The sequence below is a fragment of the Syzygium oleosum genome, unplaced genomic scaffold (genome assembly GCF_021117445.2).
Source record: "Syzygium oleosum isolate NSW1041296 unplaced genomic scaffold, Sole_v2.1 Sole_v2.27, whole genome shotgun sequence".
Lineage (NCBI taxonomy): Eukaryota > Viridiplantae > Streptophyta > Magnoliopsida > Myrtales > Myrtaceae > Syzygium > Syzygium oleosum.
The window spans coordinates 773,555-798,616 of NW_026607511.1; the positions used below are offsets into that span (position 1 = coordinate 773,555).

At 40.2% G+C, this 25,062-nt stretch overlaps 2 protein-coding genes and 1 long non-coding RNA gene across 8 annotated transcripts in view; all 3 read left to right on the top strand.

The window, feature by feature from the left end:
- LOC115667788 (uncharacterized) overlaps positions 1-20,491 on the top strand; it is a 64,780-nt gene extending 44,289 nt beyond the window's left edge. For 3 of the 5 annotated variants that reach the window (XM_056303387.1, XM_056303386.1, XM_056303388.1), the window contains 5 exons: positions 18,072-18,188; positions 18,284-18,487; positions 18,844-19,146; positions 19,639-19,935; positions 20,150-20,491. In XM_056303387.1, coding sequence (XP_056159362.1) covers positions 18,072-18,188; positions 18,284-18,487; positions 18,844-19,146; positions 19,639-19,935; positions 20,150-20,374 — 1,146 coding nt within the window. In that variant the 3' untranslated portion in view covers positions 20,375-20,491. Of the gene's footprint in view, positions 1-17,062; positions 17,446-17,538; positions 17,775-18,038; positions 18,189-18,283; positions 18,488-18,843; positions 19,147-19,638; positions 19,936-20,149 lie in introns of those variants that run through there. The other 2 variants (XM_056303385.1, XM_030589329.2) reach the window with 2 other exon arrangements.
- On the top strand, positions 7,303-9,466 carry LOC115684296 (cytochrome P450 81Q32-like). The gene is made up of 2 exons (XM_030609038.2): positions 7,303-8,190; positions 8,791-9,466. Exons 1-2 carry the CDS (start codon positions 7,303-7,305, stop codon positions 9,418-9,420), a joined length of 1,518 nt encoding a protein of 505 aa, XP_030464898.2. The 3' UTR covers positions 9,421-9,466.
- Positions 20,492-22,495: 2,004 nt separating the features above from the next.
- On the top strand, positions 22,496-24,543 carry LOC115684306 (uncharacterized). Of its 2 annotated transcripts, XR_004006123.2 has the most exons (3): positions 22,622-23,569; positions 23,906-24,053; positions 24,266-24,543. It is a non-coding gene; the product is annotated as an uncharacterized LOC115684306 (long non-coding RNA). The 2 variants fall into 2 exon arrangements; XR_008814599.1 differs by having other exon boundaries at positions 22,496-23,569; positions 23,906-24,543.
- The last annotated feature ends 519 nt before the right edge of the window (positions 24,544-25,062 follow it).

A 25,062-nucleotide genomic window follows, 5' to 3' on the forward strand; every position in this document is an offset into this window, starting at 1 on the left:
ATATTCTTTCTAATATGTCTGACGCTTTAGGTACTTTTGATTCGTGGTTTTTTACTCCACCTACTGCAATCATATGACTTCAAATTTGATTTGTTTCAGTCAAAATCATTCAATTCACATGCCCTTACTATTCACATAGCTGATAATTTCCAAATGTGAGTCAGACATACATGAGACATTTTAATATCCACATTATCCTTGTCTAACACATTTATGGTTCCCAAAATGTCTATAAATTTGATTTTAGTAGGATAATCGTGTGAATTTAGCTTTGATGTCTAACTTGACAAAAGGGAAATTTTAACAAATTTTAAGACTTAATTGCATTTTTTAAAAATTTTTGAACTCAATTGAACTTGTGTGATAAATTTTAGGACTTGATTGTATTTTTTTTAAAGTTTTAAGATTCAATTATATTTTTGTGATAAGTTTTATGATTTGATTGCATTATTTGAAAGTTTTAGCATTCTATTATACTTTCTTAATAAATTTTAGGATTTTCAGTATATTTATCCTAAAATTAATATCCGAGTTGTGAAGTTTCATAAGATCAAGCATGAGACTACCCTTTTGGAAAAGCAAAAGGACAATAACGATGACGCTAGACCCCACCACTTAAGAAGAATATCAATATAGGACATATAATTTGTCATCACAGCACATTGCTAACTCCACGGTAGCTACGTTATTTCCTCGAAGTAGAGTTCAAGTCCAGAATACTCCGGAAATTCTATTTGTTTCTTAGTAATGAATGCACTGCCAATATTGAATTTGCCAGACCCAATATCTCTACAGATACAGCGAAAAAGACACGGGTCCTCTTCCCCGAAAGAAGCGGCCTCAAACACATAGCCAACATTGATATGTTATCAAAATATATATTTATCTATATTTATGATCAAACAGCAAGCTGGTTGCATGATTATAGTTCTAAATCCACTAAAAAGAATGTGTAGCTCTCCAAACTAACAAACTACATCTAACAAATATCATTTCAGACATATACACGACTACCTCAAATCATACCCAAAATCCAACTCTCAATAAAAATTCCCTGTTGATATCACTCTTGTCTTATATGTCGGTAGTTGTGTAACTTGAAAAAAGAATTGAGATGAATAATATGAGCAAAGCATCGCTCAGTGAATAGTACAACTCTTTTCTACACAAATCAAGCATCCAGTGTGCAATTTTATAAAACAATACGATAAGTATATTTATCTAAATCCAACATATAATATAGGTACAAGATCAAACATGACATATCACTTCAGAAAAGCTTTATACGTATAAAAATACACATTCAATCAACAATATCAAAGTAAATTAATAGTTCAGTCCATTGATCACTCGAGTGGCCAATATTAAATTATGTCAACAGTCAACACCCCATGAAAAGACCTACCAAGATTTCCTCTTGGCCTAGGTCTTGACCTATATTAGCTTGTGGCTCGTCCCAAACAGAACGTCTTGAGAACATATGCACACTAACAACCTTTCAATAACCTTCATATCATAGTGACAAGAGCATAAACCATCAACACAATCGTCTAACCAATTACAAAACCATTTCATAAAACAGTTTTACAAATCAAAATACAAATAAGTACATCAAAAGTCCTAAAACTTATCACAAAAGTGCAATCGAGTCCTAAAACTTTCAAAAGATACAATCAAGTCCTAAAACTTATCTAATTAGTGCAATTAAGTTCTTCTATTAGTTGTATTCAATTTGAGTGACGAAAAATACTGACATGGCATTTAATATTATAATTCGAAGACACGTGGCACTGATGTGGTACCAAGTGAGTACCAATCAAAATAAAGACCTAAAATTGAAGAAAAAGGCCAAAAAACCCAAATGTAAAAAAAAGTAACATATAATTAGAAGAGAAAGAAGATTGGGGAATTTGAAGTTGGCGTTGCTGCACCGCTTTGCCAACGAGGGTGATAAATGAACCAGATGAACAGGCAGTGATAAATGAAGAAGATGAACATGTTGAGATTCGGATACTTGAGAGGCCAAAAAGGACCGGCTCAAGCTCCCAAACTTACGAAGTCGTGACCAATAACTAACAAAATTATTATTTCAAACTTTTCTGGCCAAAAAAAAAGAAGGTGAAATTCTAATTTTGTAATCCATCTCCCTCCTAGAACCACCGTAAGTGGAGGAGCCACCTCGCCGCTGTCATCGCTCGACCTTTGCAACGACGCTAGAGCTCGACGATTGCCTCGTCATCAACAGGCACCTCTTGGTCGATGTTGGGCTAGCCTTGCCGTAGCCATTATCCACATTCGAAATCAACCTGAAATGAATCCAGATTGGGTCCTCTGATCCTCGTGCAGTGTTGATATGGAGAAGCCTTGCAACTGTTATAGAAAGCAGTGCAGTCGTGCACGTCGAAGGGGACGGGGCAGGGAGGCGCCATGGCCGGGCAAGGGTCGAGGGGCCTGCTCGGCGGTCCGCCACCTTTTCAGAATTCCCTTCCTCCATCCTACTTTTGTCTTCTCGTCTTCCATTTTGTTTTTTTTTCTCCTTCATTTTGGCTTTTTCTTTTTTTCTCTTTTTATAATATTGGCCTATTTTCTGATGTGGTGCCCTGTGTGTCCTCAAAATATAGTAAAAATTTCATGTCAGCATTTTCTATCACTCGGGTTAGACAGGGTTAATGGAAGTGCTTTTTTTTTTGTCGAAGTTAATGAAAGTACTTGATTGCACTAGTTGAACAATTTTTAGGATTTAATTGTACTTTTTGAAAGTTTTAGAACTCGATTGCACTTTTGCACAAAGTTTTAGGACTTTGGTACATTTATCCCATCAAAATATGTCCTTTCATAAATAATTTCTCAAATCGTTTGCGAATAACCAACTCTCATACAATATCATTTTAAATAACAAAAGGATAGGAAATGCACAATCTAACTTTACGCTCTAAATATAACTTTTTTTTGTTTTTAATAAACATCACATCATAAGATGCCTCTTTCACAAATTGTAACATGACCGATTCCTATGGTTTTTAAGCCATGAGTTTACAATACATAGAAGAGATAAGCACCACTAATTGCTGACCAAAAACCAAATTGAAGCTACACCGCCCAGAAAGGGGAAAATTGTTCAAAAAATCCTAAACCTATTGCACTTTTGCCAATTCAGTCCTAAACATTTTCACTTCTTGTCAATTCATTCCTAAACCTTTTCACTTCTTGCTAATTGAGTCTATTTGGCCAGCCAGCGTTGACGTGGCCGCCGGCCGTCCAACCAACGCTGACGTGACAATTTTTTAATATTTTTTTTGAATTTTTTAATATTTTTTTCTTTTTTTTCTGACTTCTTCCCTCTCGATGGGTCCGGCGACGGCCGGAGGTGAGTGCCGACAAGGTCGACCTCACCGACCTCGGCAAAGCTCGCCCCCGGGCCGGGCGAGGTCGCCTCGCCCAATAAAGGCGAGGCTGACCTCGCCGTCGCGACCCAGCCGAGGGAGATGGGTAACGTCGCGTCCCTACCAGGATGCGGGGTCAACTTCATAGAGTCCACGAATTTTATGTATGACTTTACCTCAAATATATTTTAACATCAAAAACCTCAAACTTGTACTTGTGTGACATATTTAACATTTGTCAATAAACGAAAGCAAACGGTGCTAACGTGGTACCCACGAGGCTAAAATATGTCAACTCATTATATGTTTTTTCTTTCGTTTTTTTTTCCTTCCTCCTTCTTTTGCTTCCTTGGTTTGGTGACAATGAGGACGGTGTTGATGGCGATGATAAGGCCGGCGGGGTGGCGAGGGCGGCGGCGAAGAAGAAGGAGGAAAGAAAAAAAGGAAAAGGAAAAAGAATCTTAACGGAAGATAAATGTGTCGCACGGGTACAAGTTTAGGATTTTTGATGTCTTAAAAAACTATGGGATAAATATGTCACATTGGTATAAATTTGGATTTTTAATACCACAAAAAAGTTCGAAGTAAATATGTCATAGTGAGTATAATTTAAGAATTTTAGTGATTTTTACCCTCTAATTGTTTAACAACTATTATTTGCCTTATCACATCTTGCGTGATTACATTGAAAGCTGAAACTTCATAATTATGAAAAAACTGATTTCTTGGAGGAAACCCCAAGATTTGTGGAGCCTTTAGAGGCTTGACATTATTTGGATCCAGCTCAATGCCATCTTTAAATCCCACTCCCTTCTCTTTTTTTATCTCTTCTTTTCATTTCATTCTTAAGGGGGCCATCAAGGTTAACTACTTCACATAAATTTAGCCTTTATGAATTAGATGACTACAACTATTAGTCATGTAGAACCTCCCGTGAGATTCTACCACATTAACGATTAAATTCACCTAGCTCATGCTAGATCTTATCACGATCGAATTTTACCGATATCAAAGAAATGGTAGTCCACATTTCTAATTCAATGCCGAAGCATCAAATTCGATTGAACATAATCAACTTATAAGTAGAATGCAAGCCTAATCAATTAATCAAATCCATTTAATATATATGCAAGAAAAACAAGATTTAAGCTCTGAACTTTAGCTCAATGTGTAATGCGATCCCTGAACTTTTGGTATTTATTCAGTTTAGTTCATGAATTATACGAAAATATCTAATATTATCCTTCAATTGATTCAAGTCAATGGAATTTGCCAATTTAGCTTTTCATTCTGTTAGGGGTGAGCATCGGTCCAGGGTTGACCCTGGACCGACCCTAGACCGGCCCAACCTGGCCAATCCTGATCCAGTTCTTAGAGGGATTGGGTCGGTCACTGGTCCTAGGGCATTGGAACCTATACTATGTAGGTTGGTCCTTGGTCTTGAGGCTTTAGGGTTGGTTCGGATTGGACCAACCCTATAATTTTTTTTTCCAAACTTTATGTATATAACTTAAAGTGCCCAACCCCTCCTCTTTCGCCCTTTTTCCTCTCCCTCTCTTCGAGTCTCAGTCTTATTCTCTCCCCCAATCTAAGATTCTCTCGACTTCTTAGCGGCTCTCTCTCTAGCAATGACTCTCTCCCTCTCTCTTCTTGCTCGTTTATTCTTCGCCGGTACCAATCATGAGCAACGAAGACTCTAGGATCTCGGTAATTTAGATTGATCATCGTTCGCAGTCAACATCTGCATCTCAAAGGTAATTACCTTCATACTCGGTTTCAAGAGAAACAAAGGCCGAGAATCTTAACTTGAATGGCCACATTCATTTTACATCTTCGTCGACAATCACAAAAACAATTTTTTTTGTTAATGTTTTATGCTTCAACATGAATACTATTAACATGAACAAACATCTTAACATTCGAAAAAACAATAACGAAACAGGACTTGTAACTAGGGTCCCTATCAGAATCTGTAATATCATAATCTCCCTTCTCATGCTCGAAACAAAGATGAGAAATTTGTGGATATAATCGTGTGGCAATATGAGTTCTTAATTCAACTCACACAAATGAATATGACAATCTCAGCAGCTCTGACTCTAGCAGAGTTAAAGACTCATTCTTGAATGAGTCTTTACCACATATTATTCATACTTAAGTAAAGTATGAGCACAATTTTATTCTAATTTCAACAACTCTGAAATTTCAAGTATGTTTGTCCTTTCGAGAAATACAAAAATGAAAAAAAAAATCGATTGGTCCCAGGTTGACCCTAGAACCAGATTGGGCCCACAGGGTCAGTCCAGTTCTTGGTCGTAGGCTCAATAGGGTCGGTCCCCAGCCCCAAAAATTGGAGACCAACATTATGCGGGTTATTAATTGAATTAGGTGCTACACTGACCCAACCCGGATCATGCTCACCCCTACACTCGGTACGTTTGAATGGTGGACAAAAAAATAAACGTCATACGTGGATTATCCACGTAAGATATTCAACTCAAAACAGAAAATAATATTCCACGTCATCAAATAACATTGATAATCGTTTGAAGAAATCAAAAAACTTAAAAGTATTATTATGTTCTAATTTGAGTTGAATATCTTACATAGACAATCCACGCGCAACATATTTTTTTTCCACCCTTCAAACGTACCAGATTGGAAGCTAAATCAGTAAATCCCATTAATTTGAATCAATGAAAATATAACATTGGATATCTTCATATAACTTAAAGACTAGATTAAACATATATCAAAAGTTCAGAAATCGCATTGAACGAATTAAAAATTCGGGAATGATATTGTGTATCAAATTAAAATTTAGGGATCATTTACGTGATCATCCCAAAGACGAAAACTTCTTCACGGAAAGCATGCTAGTAGGAAGCCCATTTCTTGGGGGAAGCCCCAAGAGGCAAGATCCGTGGAGCCCGTCGTGTCGTGTCTGTATCCTCACATCGAATGCTCTAGTGGCTCGGCTTATCTTGGTCCAGCTCATTGCCATCCTTAATCCCACACCCTTTTCTCTTTTACTTCTCATTCGTAATGGGGCCCATCTCAGGCTTCTAAGATGGGGGGGGGGGATTCGTGAGGTCGTGATCGATGGTAGACGTGCCCGGTTTTAGCCTTTATATCAAATTGGAAGGTGCTCGCTTGACGTCGCGATCGTGATGTGCGACGCCTCCCGACTCTGCACGTGTCGATCGCGAAATGTGGGGAGGTCGCGATGAATTTTAAGGTGGGATAATAACATAAATAGTCTCCAAACTTTGGTTCAATGTGCAATTTGATCCATGAATTTTTAATTTGTTCAATGTAGTCCCTGAACTTTAGCCTAATGTTTAATATAGTTTTTCAACTTTTAATTTGTTCAATGTGGTTCCTGAACTTTTGATACATGTTCAATTTAGTCCCTGAACGATATGAAAATGCACCATATAGTATCTGAACTTGAATTAATGGAATGACTACATTGAATATTTTTATAAAGTTCAGGGATTAAATTGAACATGTACCAAAAGTTCAGGGACCACATTAAACAAATTGAAAGTTCAGGAACCACATTGAACATTTGGTTAAAGTTCAGGGACTAAATTATATATTGAGTCAAAGTTCATGAATTATTTGTGTCATTTTTCATTTTAAGATAGTGGGACTACTTTTAGACCCAAAAGGGTTTTGCTTGTAGACCCTTTCTTTTATTCATATACCATTTGACAATTGACACGGACGACTCCTTTTCTCTTTCTGTTTCTTGTTTTTGGCCACGACATACGAAGCCATTCATTGCGTGACACTCTAATTTTGAACGTTCGCGTTTAAATAGAGACCCACCAATTAGACTTCCCTGCATCTCCTCCACTTTGCTTTTGCTTCGTCCCATTAGCGAAACGCACAGGACATTATCGCCCACGCACAAATGGTGATCGAATTCCTTCTCTTCCTCGCCTTGTACACCGTCGCGAAGCGGTTGCTCCGCAAGATCCGGAACCTCCCGCCGAGCCCGTTCCCCACCCTCCCCGTCCTCGGTCACCTCCACCTCCTCAAGAAACCCCTCCACCGGGCCTTTGCCGGCCTTGCCCACCGCTACGGCCCGGTCCTGTCCGTGCGATTCGGGTCCCGCCCTGTCGTCCTCATCTCCTCCCCCTCAGCTGCGGAGGAGTGCTTCACCAGGAATGACGTCATCCTTGCCAACCGCCCCCGGCTTCTGGCGGGGAAACACCTTGGCTACAACTACACCACCCTTGTGTGGGCCTCCTACGGTGACCACTGGCGCAACCTGAGACGCATCGCTTCGACGGAGATATTGTCCTCCCATCGCCTGCAGATGTTCTATAGCATCCGCGTCGAGGAGATCAGATCATTGGTCGGCCGGCTTCTCCGAGCATCGGAAAGCAAAGAGTTTGGGACCGTGGAGATGAAGACAATGTTTTTCGAGCTGACACTGAATGTCATGATGAGGATGATTGCGGGGAAACCACACTATGGAGAGAAATTGAAGGAATGCGAGGAGGCCAGGAAGTTCAAGGAGATTGTAGCAGAGACCTTCCAGTTAAGCGGGGCCACGAATATGGTCGATTTCGTGCCGGTCTTGAAGTGGTTTGGCATGAGCAGGACCGAGAAGAAGCTGGTTATATTGCAGGAGAAGAGGGACAGATTCTCCCAGAATCTGATTGAAGAACACAGGACAAAGAGGCGGCTTTTGACGAGTGAAGGTACGAGCAGAACAATGATCGACGTTCTATTGTCGCGCCAAGAAGCAGAGCCCGAGTACTACACTGATCAAATCATCAGAGGAATGATACAGGTAAGCCAGCCTTCCGGTTCTCTCTTTTTTAACTTGTAATTGCCTTAGATATCTCATGCTCTAGGAAAGTGTTTGCGACTCTTGTTCTGTATGCTCTGGCTGGATTGGTACTGATAAGCAACTTGCAGAAGATCGATCGTCAATAGTCCTGTCGAAGGTCTGTCGTGGAATTGAAGGACTTTCTCATTGTACCTTAAAAGAGTTATCAAAGTTTATTGAGGACTAGGGTTTCCAGCTCCTCTCCTTATGCATAATGAGCTCTTGAGTACCTAAAACGAATGTATTAAACTATGGTTTTTGAATACTTGCACGTAGTTTCTACAATCCTACTTCATATTTTGTTTTGTATCTGCGGATTGATCCCGACTGATTGCAGAACCTCTCTGCATTTGGTTAGAACAGAGTAACTATAAGCCCTGTACGTGTTATGGTTCTCCAATCTAATCGGCACGGCTGTTGATGTTACTAAATGCAAGCTTAAATCTTAATTTAGTTTGCTCAGTATGTCGGATTATCTATGTGTGCTTTTAAATTTCAATAGTGTCAGCATCTTGATTAGACACTTCAGTGAAGTGATACTCATTTGGGATATGGATTCAGGTCATGCTATTGGCAGGGACCGATACTAGCGCCGGCACGATGGAATGGGCACTATCTCTTCTCTTGAACAATCCCAAGGCCTTGGCAAAAGCGCAGGCCGAGATCGATGCTTACACAGGACAGAACAGGCTGATCAAGGAATCGGACCTGGCAGAGCTTCCTTATCTCCAAGGTATTGTCACCGAGACGCTTAGGATGTACCCGGCTGCTCCACTGATTCCACCACACGAATCATCCGAAGAGTGCACCGTCGGCGGCTTCCGGGTCCTGCGCGGCACGATGCTATTGGTCAACATATGGGCCATCCAGAACGATCCGAAGTTGTGGGCCGAGCCCGGAAAGTTCATGCCCGAGAGATTCCAAGGCCTCAGAATGGAAAGTAATCTACGCTTCACAATGTCACCGTTCGGGGCGGGCAGGAGGCGATGTCCCGGTGAAGCGCTCGCGACGCGGATGGTTGGTTTGGCACTCGGGACATTGATTCAGTGCTTTGATTGGAAAAGAATTGGAGAAGAAATGGTCGACATGAGCGAAGGGGTGGGCCTCACCATGCCCAAGGCTCAACCGTTAGTCGCGAAGTGCCGACCGCGTAAAGCCGTCTCGCACCTAATTTCTCAGTGCCGTGACTAGCGAATGTATGTGTTGCCGATGTTAAGAAATGTGCATTTCAACTTAATTGGGTTTAGTATGTATGTGTTTTGCAGTACGGACAGAATTGAGTGTGAATGGGTAACATCGAAAGGTTGATCCAAGTCCGTGAATTTCTTGCCTCCATGAACAGGTCTTTCATGAAATTAAAAGCAGGTCCAAGCCAAAAATCCTCATACAAAAGCGGGCTTAACATGGAGTCCAAGGATTTTATGCATGACTTTACCCTTAAATTTTTTTTTAATACCAAAAACCCTAAACTGGTACTTAGGTAACATATTTAACATTCGTTAGCGAACAAAAGCAAACGGTGCTAACGCGGTACCCACATGGCAAAAATATGTCAACTCATTATATATATTTTTTCTCGTTTTCTTTTTTTCTTTTTTTTCCTTCCTCCTTCCTTTTCTTCCTTGGTTTGGCGATAGTGAGAACGGCGGTGATGGTGACAATAAGGGCGGCGGCGGCGGGGAAGGCAAGGAGGAAGGACAAAAATAAAAAAGGAAAAAAAATCTTAACAGAAGATAAATGTGACGTGCGGGTACAAGTTTGAGATTTTTTGTGTTGAAAAAAGCTGTGGGATAAATGTGTCACATTGGTATAATTTAAGATTTTTGGTGTCGCAAAAAAAATTCATGATAAATATATCACAATAATAATAATTTGAGGTTTTAAATGACTTTTACCCGTTTTAATTTAACAGTTTTTCTCATCATTGAACAACAATTATTTGCCTTATCGTATCTTACGTGATTACGTTGAAAGATGAAACTTCGTCACAGAGAAAGTAATTATGAAAAACCGATTTCTTGGAGGAAACCCCAAAGATTTGTGGAGCCTTTAGAGGCTTGACATTATTTGGATCCAGCTCAATGCCATCTTTAAATCCCACTCCCTTCTCTTTTTTTATCTCTCTTCTTTTCATTTCATTCTTAAAGGGCCATCTACTAGGTTGACTTTTTCGCATAAATTTAGCCTTTATGAATTGGACGACTACAACTATTACGAATGTGGATCTCTCGTGAGATTCTACCACATTAACGATTGAATCCACCTAGCTCATGCTAGATCTTATCACGATCGAATTTTACTAGTATCAGAGAAATGGTAGTCCACATTTCTAATTCTATGCCGAAGCATCGAATTCTATATAGAACATAATCAACTCACAAGCAGAACGCAAGCCTGATCAATTAATCAAATCCATTTAATATATATATAAGGAAAGCAGTCCTGAACTTTGGCTCAATGTGTAATATGATCCCTAAACTTTTTGTACATATTCAATTTAGTCCATGAACTATATGAAAATATCCAATATTATACTTCCATTGATTCAAGTTAATCGAATTTGCCGATTTAGCTTTCCATCAAGTACGTTTGAACGGTGGATTATCCAAGTAAGATATTCAACTCAAAACAGAAAATAATATTCCACGTAATCAAATAACATTGATAATTATTTGAGCAAATTGAACAATTTAAAAAAAATTAAAAGTATTATTATGTTTTAATTTGAGTTGAATATCTTACGTAGATAATCCATACGCAACGTTTTTTTTTTTCCACCGACTGGATTGGAAGCTAAATCGGTAAATTCCATTAATTTGAATCAATGGAAAGATAATATTGGATATCTTCATAGAGCCCAAATACTAGATTAAACATAAACCAAAAGTTCAAGGATCACATTGAATAAATTAAAAGTTCAGGAATGATATTACACCTTAGATTAAAATTTAGGGTTAATACCACCAAAAATCCCAAACTGGTACGCGTGTGACAATTTTACCTCGAACTTTTTTTTTACCACAAAAAACCCCAAACTGATATACCTATGGCAATTTTATCGCGAACATATCATAAAAAACCCCAAACTGGTACACATGTGACAATTTTACGCTGAACTAATTTTTTAATATTATTTTTTATTTTTTTGAATTTTTATTTATTTATTTTTTCTTTTCTTTTATTTTCTTTTCTTTTTTTTCTTCATCTTCAACGTCTGGCCGGTGTCGCGCCGCGCTTTTTTTTTCGGGCTTTCGGGATTTGCGCGCTAAGGATGTAGTTCCGTGTAAGGGTCTCTCCCAGACCATACCTCACGTGACAGTAGAAGGTGATTTCTTATTTAGTCTAGGTTTGTGATTTTGAAGTCGCCACTAGTCATTATTGGTAGGTAGACTAGAAACCTAATCGAGGTATGGGAGAAATACCACGATTCTAAGAACCAGAGATTCTGAGTACGGGGACTTGGTTACGTTATTGATCCCGAATCGAGATCCCTAACGCCCTTTCGGTACCTAAGAACGATATGATGTCTAATGTGTCATGCGAATTTCCGAGACTTACCCACTAATCCTATCCGTTCTAATCGCAGGAAAGACCAAACAAGTATTAAATGCACAATCAAAGTCAATCAAGTCAATCAATCCTAAGTGGTCTCTAAAACGAAAATCAATCAAAACACCCAAACCCTAATGAAGCTCTAAAAGCTTATTCATTTCATGATATACATTTCTTAGGGTTTTAGGGTTTTTTAGGGGTTATAACCCCTAAATTTGGAATTTCTAAAAATGCCACTTGGGCACTTTCAAAAATTCAAATTTCACTTTTTATAGTTGGCCACAGTGTTTTTGGACCATTCTGTGAATTTTTAAAATTTTTGAATTTTTTTGATTATTTTTTCGAAATTTTTTTTTAACCGAGATTCGATTTTTATGATTTTCTGAAATTTTTTATGAATTTTCCAATTTTTCAATTTTTTATTGATTTTCTAAATTTTTTACATTTTTTATTTGTATTTTCTGTAATTTTTTGAATTTTTATGAATTTTCTGTAATTTTTTGAATTTTTATGAATTTTCTAATTTTTTTATTTTTTATGAATTTTCTAATTTTTTTCTGAATTTTCTGTTATTCTGATTTTTTTTTAATTTTCAAATTTTTTTTGTATTTTCGTGATTTTTATTTTTGTTTTATTTTTTGAAATTTCCCACCGAGAAACGGACCGGAACGGCCCAGTTCGACCCAGTTCGGCTTGGCCGAACCGGGCGTCGCCGGCGCCGGTCACCTTCTCCAGCGGGCACGGTGCCAAAACTGCATCGTTTTTGGCCTTCTTCACTGAGGCATTTTTTCGAGCAGGTGGTATGCACGATTTTGACTTGAACATTATCAAGGCCGTGACTATGGATTGGAATCCGGCGACCTTCTGGCGACTATCTCGCCATTCTAATTGCACCATCATCAAGTTCATATGTTCTAGTATCGATTTAGCCCAATCAGATTGCCGTCGGACGTTCGCCGACTGGCGAAAAAATCGGTCCAAAAACCCTAACTTGTAAACTGTTTCGACATGGATTTTCCAGAATATAAACCTTGATCCCAATCGTCCTAGCCGTCTAGATCGATCCCAATCAATATAAAATCGACAAAGAGAGTCTAGGGAGTCTAACTTGGACGGCCTACGGCCGAAAGGAAGCTCCGGCGAGGACCTCCGAGCTCCGGCGAGGACCTCCGAGCTCCGGCGAGGGGTTTTAATGGTGGCCGACTCGATCAAATACAAGTTTAATCACCCAAAATGTAATCAAGCAATGGAAAATGTGATCAGAGGCTCATTTTATACATCAATAAACTCAAAATTGTAAAAAGAACCATCCGATTAGCAAAATCAAGCTCCAACCTACAATCTAGAAATTTTGACAAACCGTGATAGGAATCGAAGTTTACCTGCTTCGTGGGGCGTCAAATGAGATTTTCAGGACTTTCGACGACCGTATGACGCTTCTTTGACACTTCAGCTTCAAGACTATGGCTTTGGATTCGCCGGAGAGGCTCTGAACGCTTCTACCGAGGTCGATTTTCAGGCCTTGACGACCAACTTCGCTTCTGGTTTGCCGGTGAGGAAACTCACCGACGAGACCGATTTGCCGGCGCCTTTCAATCGGAAAAGCGCCGATCACTCGGCCTCAAGGAGTCTCAACCCACTTCTCAAGCTTTTTCTCTCTCTGGTTCTCTCTCTCTCTCTTCGGCCATTCATCAAATAGGTTCCCCTCCCTTCTTCAGTTTTTTTTTGTTTTTTTTTCATCAAAAATTCCCGTCCAAAAATCGTTAGAACCGATTACCGATCGGTTAGATCGGTTCACTGGTGCCAGCTGGAGATTTTCCAGCTGGCCCAGTCGATTTTCACGTGCTAAAATAGCTGGAAATGATCGATGAAATCGCGGGCTTGAAATGGTTTTTTTTGGGTTTAGTGTGTTTTGGGCAAGCCGGGTGAAGAAGGTGATCGACCCGGGTTGGTCTAAATTCGTCAATTAAGCTCAATTTTGACCCAATTTTCAGAATTAAACCCCAAAATTGAATTTTCCATCACATTTCGAACCAAAATATATAATTTTCTCCAATTTTTGTCATAATTATGTCCAAGATTTTCACATTTTTGTATTCGGGTTAATAGGGTTTTGTTCAATTTGATGTCCTAATGACCTGATTAGGCAAAATTGATGCCAAAATTGAATTACCCACATCTGATTAACCCTAGAAATGATAACCTCATGGTTCGACAATTTCATATTGGGCACGATTCCCAATTTGGGTTCAAAATTCTTAATTTTCAATCTAATTTTGGGGATTTTTTTTATTTTTATGCCAAATTGTGCAATTGGACCGACCATTATGAAATTCAAGGTCCCAGAATCATTTGTTGTGAAGACACTATGACCTAAAAATGACTAGAAAAAATTTAATTGCATTTTTGGTTCAATTCGAGTTTAATTTTGCCCTACTTTGGGAAAAAAAACATATATCCGATTGAGATTTTTCAAAATTGATGATGTATTAATGAAATTGGATTTAAAATAAGACTAATGAATATTTTTATGGAATTTTCTGAATCCATTTACTATTTTTCTTGATTTTATCACTTATTTTGACTAAAAGAAATTAAGGAAAAATGCAGAAAAATGCTAAAAAATTATTTTTTGATTTAGAAATAGGTTTCTAGGCTTGGCCAAGATTCCTAGCCCTATTTTTAAAATTTTTGAAAATATGAAAAAAAAAATGAACTAAAAATTAGGTGTCGAATGAGTCATTGGCCGCCGGGCCGACCAGGTTAGAGGCGGGCGGCGAGGGCCGCCCTCACCAGCGTCGGGCGAGGGCTATCCTCGCCCGACTCAGACGAGGGCTGCCCTCGCTAGATAGCCCTCACCCGACTCAGACGAGGGCGGCCCTCGCCTACGTCGGGCGAGGACAGCCCTTGCCTAGGCGGGTGAGGACAACCCTCGCCCGATCTAGCGAGGGCGGCCCTCGCCCGCGTCGGCGAGGTTGAGCCTCGCCAGCGGTCGGCAAGGCCGACCTCGCCCGCCGGCGAGGTTGAGCCTCGCCAGCGGCCGGCGGGGCCGACCTCGCCGGCTTCCGCCTCTGGCCGGTCGCTGGTCCGACGACCGGCCAGAGGTTGAAGATGAATAAAAAGAAAAGAAAAGAAAAAAATAAATAAATAATTCGAAAAAATAAAAAATAATATTAAAAAATATTAATTCGGGATAAAATTGTCACAGGTGTACCAGTTTGGGGTTTTTGGTGGTCAAAAAAATAGTTCAGGGTAAATTTGTCACGGGTTTACCAGTTTGGGGTTTTTTGTGATAAATTCGGGGTAAAATTATCACAGGTGTACCGATTTGAGGTTTTTGATGGTTAAAAAAAATGTTCGGGGTAAAATTATCATACGCGTACCAGTTTGAGGTTTTTGGTAGTATTAACCCTAAAATTTATGGATCATTTATGTAATTATCTCAAAGATAAAACTTCATCACAGAAAACATACTAGGGAAATGCCGGTTTCTTGGAGGAAGCCCCAAGAGGCAAGATCTGCGGAGCCTGCCGTGTCGTCTTTCGCACCTTGGAATTTGCCGATTTAGCTTTCCATCAAGTACGTTTGAACGGTGGATTATCCACGTAAGATATTCAACTCAAAACAGAAAATAATATTCCACGTAATCGAATAACATTGATAATCGTTTGAACAAATTAAAAAAAATTAAAAGTATTATTATGTTCTAATTTGAGTTGAATATCTTACGTAGATAATCCATGCGCAACGTATTTTTTTTTCCACCGACCGGATTAGAAGCTAAATCGGTAAACTCCATTAATTTGAATCAATGGAAAGATAACATTGGATATCTTCATATAGCCCAAATACTAGATTAAACATAAACCAAAAGTTCAGGAATCAGATTGAACAAATTAAAAGTTCGGGGATGATGTTGCACATTAAATTAAAATTTATGGATCATTTATGTAATTATCTCAAAGACGAAACTTCATCCCAGAAAACATACTAGGGAAATGCCGGTTTCTTGGAGGAAGCCCCAAGAGGCAAGACGTGCGGAGCCTGCCGTGTCGTCTTCCGCACCTTGGAAGGCTTTAGTGGCCTGACTTATCTTAAGTCCAGCTCATTGCCATCTTCAATCCCCACGACCCTTTTCTCTTTACTTAACAACATTCTTAATGGGGCACATCTCTAGGCTTAAATCTCTACGAATTTCACCTATGTGAATCTCCCGTGAGGTCCCACCCGCATCAACGATCGAGATTCACCCGGTTCGTATGGAAACTAGTCGGAATCGAATTCATATCGTGCATCCCAACCGCAAATATCGAGCGAGCACCTTCCATTTGATTTAAAGGCCAAAGCCGGACATGTCTACGATCGATCACGACCTTATGAATCCCCCCCGGTTTTAGAAGCCAGGATGCGGGGTCAACTTCTTCTAGAAAATCCACTACCAACCCGCGTCCCTGCCAGGTAACTTCGCTGTCCCTCCTTGGCTGTAATGAATGGCTTTGCGGCCCATCTCTCTCGATTGGGTTGCGACGGCAAGGTGGGCCTCGCCTTGGCTGGGCGAGGCTTGCCCTCGCCAGTGGCTGGCGAGGGCGGGCTTCGCCAAAGGACCTCGCCAGCACTTGCCTCTGGCCTGTCGCCAATCGCTGGACCGGCCAGAGGGAGGGAAGAAGTTAGAAAAAAAAAGAAAAAAATATTAAAATATTTGAAAAAATATTAAAAAATTGTCACATTAGCGTTGGTCGGACGGCCGACTACCACGTGAGTGCCGGTCGGCGGCCACATCAGCGCCGGCCGGCCAAATGAACTCAATTGGCAAGAAGTGAAATTGTTTAGGACTGAATTGACAAGAAGTGAAAAGGTTTAGAACTGAATTGACAAACTTAAAAGGTTTAGGACTAAATTAGCAAAAGTACAATAGGTTTAGGACTTTTTGGACAATTTTCCCCTCGGAAAGCTTCAAAATCCTATCAGTCAACATTTTCAGCAGCCCATGATCGATTCCTCCTCTCGTCTTTCTGTTCTCTTGCAGCTCACCCGGTCTATTATTTCCTTCTTTCATGTTCTTTTGCCGATTCTGTGTTCTTCTCTCTACTGAACACTAGCTGCAGATTAAATGAGAAATGGGCTAAGGACAGTGGCTACGGAAGCTTCATGGGGCTTACAATACAATTTGGAGAATTGGACGCAGACTTATATGTTTTTTTTGTTGGCCCATTAAGTTACAGAATTGGGAAATAAAATAATCTCTGTCATGGATCACCATCACTTGATTGTACGAATCCATCAATGGAGGTCTTTGTCATGGTGAGTGGGTGACTTCTTGAGGAAGGAGAAGACTTCAACAAAGACCCCCCAAGCAAAAAAAATTCAGCGCGTGTATAAGCTCACTCCCCTGAGTTCTCAATTTCAGCTAGCTTGAACTTCACTTGCGTGAGAGAAGAAACCAAGATATGGAAACGAGGATCTATCCGATGAATTTTGAAGTCACGGCGATTGCGCTATCCCTGCAGCAGGCAATAGTCGGCTACGGATTCCGTCCAACCGAGGAGGAACTAATCGGTTACTTGAAGTCGGAAGTACCCGGATGGAGAGAGAGTTTCTGCGTTATTCCGACACTAAATGACATCTATAAGATTAATCCATGGGATTTACCAGCCAAGTTCAAGGGTAAGTCCTTCGCAACTTCATCAGAGGGCCTCAGAAAAAGAACAGTAGCCCCCTTACTCATGACTCAAAAGAGTTCTTTTAATGTTCATGCAGAGGAATCCATCATTCCATCCAATGATCGAGAATGGTGGTTCATATGTGCGCAGACGCAGAACCAACGGATTAGCAGGAAAACACCATGTGGTTTTTCTTGGAAGATCACCGGTCCACATAAAGATGTTAAGGCTGGAAATGACGAGCAAAAGATCGGTTCCAAGATACCATTAGTCTTCCAGGATGGCGTCCAGACCAACTGGGTCATCCATGAATATCATCTCCTCAACAATGATGTACTCAATCTATCCCTTTTTTTTTTCGTTACAATTACTTAGCAAGCTGCAAGAATTCGATCTATCAGAAGTATAGCTACAATAATCTGCAGAAACACTCATTAAAAGTTTCCACGTGTCCTAAAGTAGCAGAGAAACAAATTTTTTTTTTTTTTGCTCAGTTTCTACTACAGAAGGTTGAAATCTTAATTTGTGAGCAAAATTTTACTGTTGAAGAAAATATGATCTAATGGTATGAGCTGGTATAACATGGTCTTTTGACAGTTGAATAGAAATAATGTTCTGTGTCACGTAAAGCGTAGACGAGATGAGAAGGCTGATAATTCAACCATAGAATCAGAGCATGGAGCCATTAACCTGGCAGATTTCGAATCGTATCTTCATCAACCTGATCATGAGGACTCATTTTCTGAGGTGCGGAGGAAAAAATGTTCTGTTTATACACTTAATGTCTGTCTTGTCAAGCACACGAAATGTGTTAATGATTAATCTTTTGCTTGTAAATACAGAATTTGATCCAAGCAACGATGGATTCCCTGATGGAGAATTTTGACAGCCCATCTGTTATGGACTTCACATTGGAAAACGGCCTTGCTGATGAATATATTCAATTGGTGTCTGAAACAAGTGGAGAGGATGAAGATATTGGTTACATGCTAAATGGAGATCTTATTGATGACGAATTCTTCCAAGTAGACCAAATGCAAACACTGGTCAAAATTCTTCCCTTGAAATTTCATTTGGTTGCTGTGATTACTTCACTGGTAAATTTAGGTTTAAATTGGTTTAAAATGCACTCAAAGGGCACTTCCCTTTTCCAGGTTATCTGAAAAATGCGGATAATGTGCTTTCAATATCTTTGTGTAGAATAGAAAGTTCGTTATAGAATCTGTCTACGGAAAAAGAAAAGCGGACTTTCATGCTGACTTATTTGTGCTTAATTAACTTTCAATTATATAAGAACGATGGACAATTGAAAACCTAATCTTGGAGGTTTGTTATGAAATTAATTTTGATGCCTCAGTTATTTCCTCTGATTCATTTTATTTCATAAAATCTGTTGCTGCAGTACGGGCAAACATCTAACTCGCATAATGAGTGTCCTGTTCTAATGGAGAATCGGCGAACACGAACAATCGACTCACTCCATGGTGTTGTTCCTCTTGAGGAAAAGAAAGGCATGGTGGAGAATAAGTTCAACGGTTCACTTGTTGCCCCCAAGAAACCTATGGCACCTCTTGTATGCTCTGCAAGTGTAAAATATTATGGCATAGATGAAGTGCCAAGATTCGAAAAGGTTAAGCAGGAAACAGCAGCTAGAAGAATCAAACCAGAATACATATTTTTGGATGAAACAGCAGCCAGATCAAAGGTGAAAGCAGCTTCTAAACTAGCCCATCGTGTCTTATTACTATTCTTATATGTTGACGTGCATTGGTTGGGTAGTTAATTAGATGTTGGGGATTCCGTTTTCGACTGCATTGAACAATTCATTGGATATGTGGTTTGTAGGCACTTAAGAAAACGGTTGATTTTGTTAAAAGCCACTTTGAGAAAAACATAAAGTGGATCTAGCATTCTTCTACCAAAAGGAAGTAAAATTTCATTGTAAATTGCTCATGCTTTATTAACTTGGATTCAAATAATAAGAAGAATGGTGAAGAACTACGAAGCAGAAAAAATATAAAAAAAATTGAAGCTGAGATATTGAACAAGGTTATAGCAGATGACTAAAAGGCCGATCATGTAAATTAGAGCTTTCAGACAATTTGAGAACAAAAACTTGAATGCTTGTCATAAGATCAAGATAATGCCTTAATTATTTCCGTTGATCCATTTGATCTTATGCAATGCTTTGCTGCAGAATGGCCAACTATCTATAATGGCGAATCGCCAAACACGAACAATTGGGTCACTCCATGGTGTTGTTCCTCTTGAGCAAAAGAAGGCCGTCATACAGAGTGAATTCAACAGCTCACATGTTTCCTCAGCCAAACCTATGGAGCTTCCAAAAAAGCCCAAGACACCAAAAATGCCCGAGCCTCCAAGAGTTTATATCAATGAAGAACCGTGGCTCGAAAAGGTTAAGAAGCGGGAAATTGCATTGAGAAATGTTAAAACAGAATGTGTATCTTGGGATGAAGCTGCAGCAACAGCGAAGGTGATAGAAGCTCCCAGTTTAACCGATTTTGTCTTGCTATTATCTTCCAGTCTTGATGTGCATTGTTGGAAATTTTAGTTTGATTGGCATCGTTCCATATTTTTTGGAAAATCAATAGAAAAAACTAGGAAAATTCTTCATTTTCTGGTCTCGTGTTAATCCTTTCTTTCTTTTTCCTTATCATCTCACTATTTGAAACACGTTATGTTGGCAGGTACTAAAATACCGAGAGCACTGTTCAGCCAGTAATTCACCAAGGAAGAAAACCAGCAGGGAGATTGAACATGCCAGAGAGAAAGCAAATTCAGTGACTGCATTGACCAGACCGACCGCCAAGAGCACAAAAAGTTCCACAAATCCTCCACTGTCTAATCTTTGGAACGTGCTCGTCGGGATTTTCCTGTTGTTCGCCATCACTTGCCAAGTATTAAATTTATGATTTTCGCTGCTATATTGCCTTAGTGCAATGCAGCATCATTAACAACAACTGTCAACAAGGATTTTATATGCTAATGCTTTGAACTTCTTTTTGCTTTAAAGGAATTGGAAGATCTAACTAGATGTGCAACTGCTCTGAAATTTGCTTTCTTCGTTCTCTGCTGTGTATAATGCGGAGAATCAACAAGTTGCCACAGTGATGCCTCCTTTAAAAGTTTAAATTGCAGTCCATCATTCCCCCTCTTTCTTTAGTTTATCAAACTAATTGAAGGATCAAGCGCATGAGACTGGTAGGTTTGTAGGCACGGTCCATCAACACAACATGCAAACTAATTAATCTACATTAGGACAAAAGCCTTTTTTTATAAAAGATTAAGGGCCCGTTTGGTTCGGCTTTTCAAATGCTATTTGCGGGAATGCAAATACCTTTAGGTGAAAGCCACTTGGGGAAATGCAAGTGACGTTTGGTAAAAAAAATTTTGTGAAGCTATTTTGGCCTAAGTAGTGTTTGGCAAATTTTTTTTTGCAAAGGGCTTTGGCAATTTTTATTTTTAATATTCCTGTTTTGCCCTTATCAGTATTCATCTTCTTCACCAAAATGTGACCGGCGAGGGCAGATTTGGCTGGCGGCCGGCGAGGGGCCGGCGAGGGCGGATCTGGCCGGCGAGGTCGCCCGACCCAGGCGAAGGCCACATGGGGTCGGACGACCGCCCAGGCGACGGCCGCCTGGGTCGCGACCCAGGCCGACGTTGCATGAGGTCGCGCGACCCAGGTGACGGCGCCTGGGCGGTCGCCCGACCCCAGGTGGCCTTCGCCTGGGTCGGGCGACCTCGCCGGCCCCTCGCCGGCCCTTCGCCGGCCAGATGTGCCCTCGCCGGCCCTTCGTCTGCCACCCTCGCGGGCTACCCTCGCGGTGAAGAAGATGAACAGTAATATGGGCAAAACCGAAATATTGAAATTTGAGTGAGGGCAATTTGGGAAGAGAAAAAAAAGCTTCAGCATTCCAAATGCTAGCTTTCAGCTTTTCGCACTCGAAAAGCTGAACCAAACGGTTCAGCATTTTGGGAAGGGGCTTTCGAGGCCAAAAGCCCATTCCCAAAGCTAAACCAAACGGGCCTAAGATGTTTATCTGTATGTTCAGGACAAATAGAGGCTTTTATATCTTGCAAAATGAAATAATAGCAGCCGCTGGTAGCTCTGAGTCTTCCTAGAGTTACATACATGTACTCAGATCACAAGAAGCGAGAAATGAGGACCGAGAATCCATTTGAACCGACACTATTAAAGGTATAGTACAAGTTAAAGACCATAGTTAGGCTTGACCGTTAAAAAAAGATTAATTTACCCTGACAACGCTCTAGTTTTGACCAAATTACTCTTGACACTCGCTGTATTTTCACAAACCACTTTTCCAGGTGTGCTAGAATGTATTCAACTTAGGGAGACTTCATTCCATAAAGTCCCTTGAGAGGATTCAAGGGAAGTAGAATGGTGTTTTGAGGGTGATCTAGTTCTGTTTGTTTGAGCTTCAAAAACATTACTTCTGGTGTTATTGCGCTCCCTCCAAGTTGGAGTGGCGTTAAGAGTAAGGGTTTTGGAAATACAGGGGTGTGCTAGAATGTATTCAACCTAGGAAGGCTTCATTCCATAAAGTCCCTTGAGAGGGTTCAAGGGAAGTAGAATGGTGTTTTGAGGGTGATCTAGTTCTGTTTGTTTGAGCTTCAAAAACATTGCTTCTGGTGTCATTGCGCTCCCTCCAAATTGGAGTGGTGTTAACAGTAAGGGTTTTGGAAATACGGGGGTGTTCAGTGATTTGATCAAAACAGTGCAGTGTTGGAGTAATGAGTAGGGAAAAAAATAGAAAAAGAATCCCATAATAGTGCCAACTTTCACTCCTTGGTAGTGGCAAAATGACCCCACAAGAGGAATCTGTCTGCCACATATGGGGGTAGATAGAGGAAAGGAAGAAAAGAGCGAAGGACTTTCACAAGACTAAAAGATGATTGGAAGGCCATAAAACTTCCTCAAGAAGGTGAATAAAGTCTTGGAAAATGCTGCAAAGAGGACAAGAGGGAAGGAATAATCAAGGACAGATGTGGGATCCATCAAGCACTGTGGATTAAACAAGGACAGATGTGGGATCCATCAAGCACTGTGGATTAACTTCTCAAGCAAGGAGGAGACTTGACCAGACACAGTCGCTTGGCAAGAATCAAGTGCCCACTATAAATTTGGCCCTTCCATGCTCAAGCTTCAAAAACATCTCTAACCAAAGCCAGCCTCTCTCTCTTTTCTCCCACTCTCTCTCTCTCGCGTAGAAGGTTTCGTTCTCACCAAGGTACCACTGCACACTTTTTTCGGGGGTAAGTGACACCACAGGTGTCATAATTTTCGTATTGCACTCATGTCATAACTTGTTTTTCTATCACTTAAGTGTCATGACTTCTGAAACACAAATAATGAGTGCCCTCACTTTTCAAAAAGCGTTCACCCCAATGAAATTTGTGGTGAACGTTATTTAGAAGTCAGGAAACTCTAGTGATCTAAAAAATAAAAGTCATGACACTTAAGTGATGAAAAAATAAAGTCACGGCGCTCAGTGAGCGCGAGCGCCGTCCGACAAGTTATGGCATAAGTGAAACGGAAAGTTATGGCACCTGTGGTATCCTTATCCCCAGTTTTTTTCATTTTAGTCCATGCCTAACTTTTTTTGCTACTAGATTTGTCTCTTCGCTGCCTCATTAGGCTCCAAGACAAAAGCATGGATTAAGTGCAGGGACTAAGTAGCATAAACAGTAGGTGAGCGACTAAAATGAAAATAAAAATAAAAATAGAAAACGTAGTACGGGGATGAATACATATTGCACTTCTTGTGTCACCTCGTTCTACTTTTTTTTTTCCTCCTCTTTACTTAGAATAGGGCAAAAACAGAAACTAGTTTTCGCCCCCAGGGAAAACAAGATTGAAAAGAACAAGAAATCTCCATCTTGTTTTTCCTATGCCAAAAACTAGTTTTTCTTTTTGTCCTACTCCATGCACGAATCACCTAAATGCTCCGGTCTAGCCTAAAAGCTCGACTGTCTAGCGGAAATAGCACCGATCTTTTCGCCACCTGAAAACCGCTCTAACCTGAAGGACCAGTCCTCCAATCTATCTCAAAGAGCTCAGAAACCCGTTCAGATGCCTCTTCTTTCATGTAAGTTCATTGCAGCTTATTGGTATTTCCATTTCGTGTCTTCTCATTGTATCTGCAGCATTTGGTTGATGTAGAACAGAGTTAGCTTATCACCAATAAGGTGTGCTTTCGAACGGAGAAAAGGATTACTTTCTTCAGATGCATCATTTTTTTTGAAGAAAAGAAATTGAACTTTTCCCTCGGCCGTGCGGGGGTTCTGGGTTATAAAAAAAAAAAAACTTTTCCCATATTTCAGAAAAAAGCTATATATGAATCTCTCTTTTCGGCTGAGTCCTTGTACTGCTGGTTATGTGCTGGCTTTTGTGATCGCGTTGGCGTGTCTTGTTTTCTCCACAGTTGAAGGCCGATTTAGTTCGTTCCTTAGAGGAGAAGGTAGATGGAGACGTCTGGAACTTCAAATTTTACTGGTGAACAAGCAGATAAGGCCTGGGATCTGAACAACTTCTTTTGCAGAAGTGAGAAAAAAAAAAGGATTTTGCAAGAGGTAGGACACTGTTCTAATTGTCACTTTGGAGATATGTTGTTTAGACAAATTAAGCATGGAAGCGAAGATCTTGTCCTCATAAGAAACAGAACACAGAGGATCTTTCTGAAATTGTATCATATTTTGTTCCTGTTTAGACTAGTAAGATCTCTTCCCTTTTTTTCGGTAAATCTCCATTTAGTCTACCAAAAGAATATTTGTTATTGGCACAGGCAACAGAGTTCAAAGAAAAGGAAACTCCCATGACAAAGCCACAGAAGAAGAGGGACAATGTGAAGATTGAATCAGGCAACGTATCCCGTTGGGAAAGCTGGAATGATTCGCTTTGATTGACGAGATCGACTGCATCAGCCAGCCGTTGCCACCAAAATATTTTACCATTGATCCAACCTGGCCATGTAATTTACACTTGTTTTCTTCTGGCATATGTGAATCTCGATGGAATACACACAACATGTCATAGATGGCATGAGATCACTTCATTTGCTCATTGTGTAGCCCCACAGTTCCGTATGTTTCATTAGCAATGTCTAATATTATCTTCATCACCGGTGAATGAAGTAGATATAACCGATATAAAATTAGAAATGAAGATAGTTTGAGGCATGCAAGCACTATCTTAAAAGATAATTTCCGCCCTTTGGAAAGTGCAGAAGGTAGACGCGCGACTATCATCCAGGATTCAACAAACTCGATTAATGTGCACTTTATTATTCGGGGGGAAAGCCTAAATAACCAAAAAATGTAAAACGAGCAGAGAGAGTACAATGGCTAGAAAAATTGAAAAGAAGGGTCGGCGGATTAAGTATCACCCAGCTTGTTCAACTTAGGACCAAAATATGAAAATTAAAGGTTCAGAAGTATAGATATTTGATTTACTCATAATACGCTTTTCCGGTTAAGGTCTCGAAACAACAGTACAAAAGGGTAAAAAGGAATCCTGGACTGGAACGCACTAATGTTTCGGGCACGGGGGGCCAAAATCCAACTTTACACTTTGTTCAACCCA

Coding starts and splice junctions, on each gene's coding strand:
- LOC115684296 (XM_030609038.2), top strand. CDS start 7,303: ATGGTGATCGAATTCCTTCTCTTCCTCGCCTTGTACACCGTCGCGAAG. Junction 8,191..8,790: donor TCATCAGAGGAATGATACAG/GTAAGCCAGCCT, acceptor ATATGGATTCAG/GTCATGCTATTGGCAGGGAC.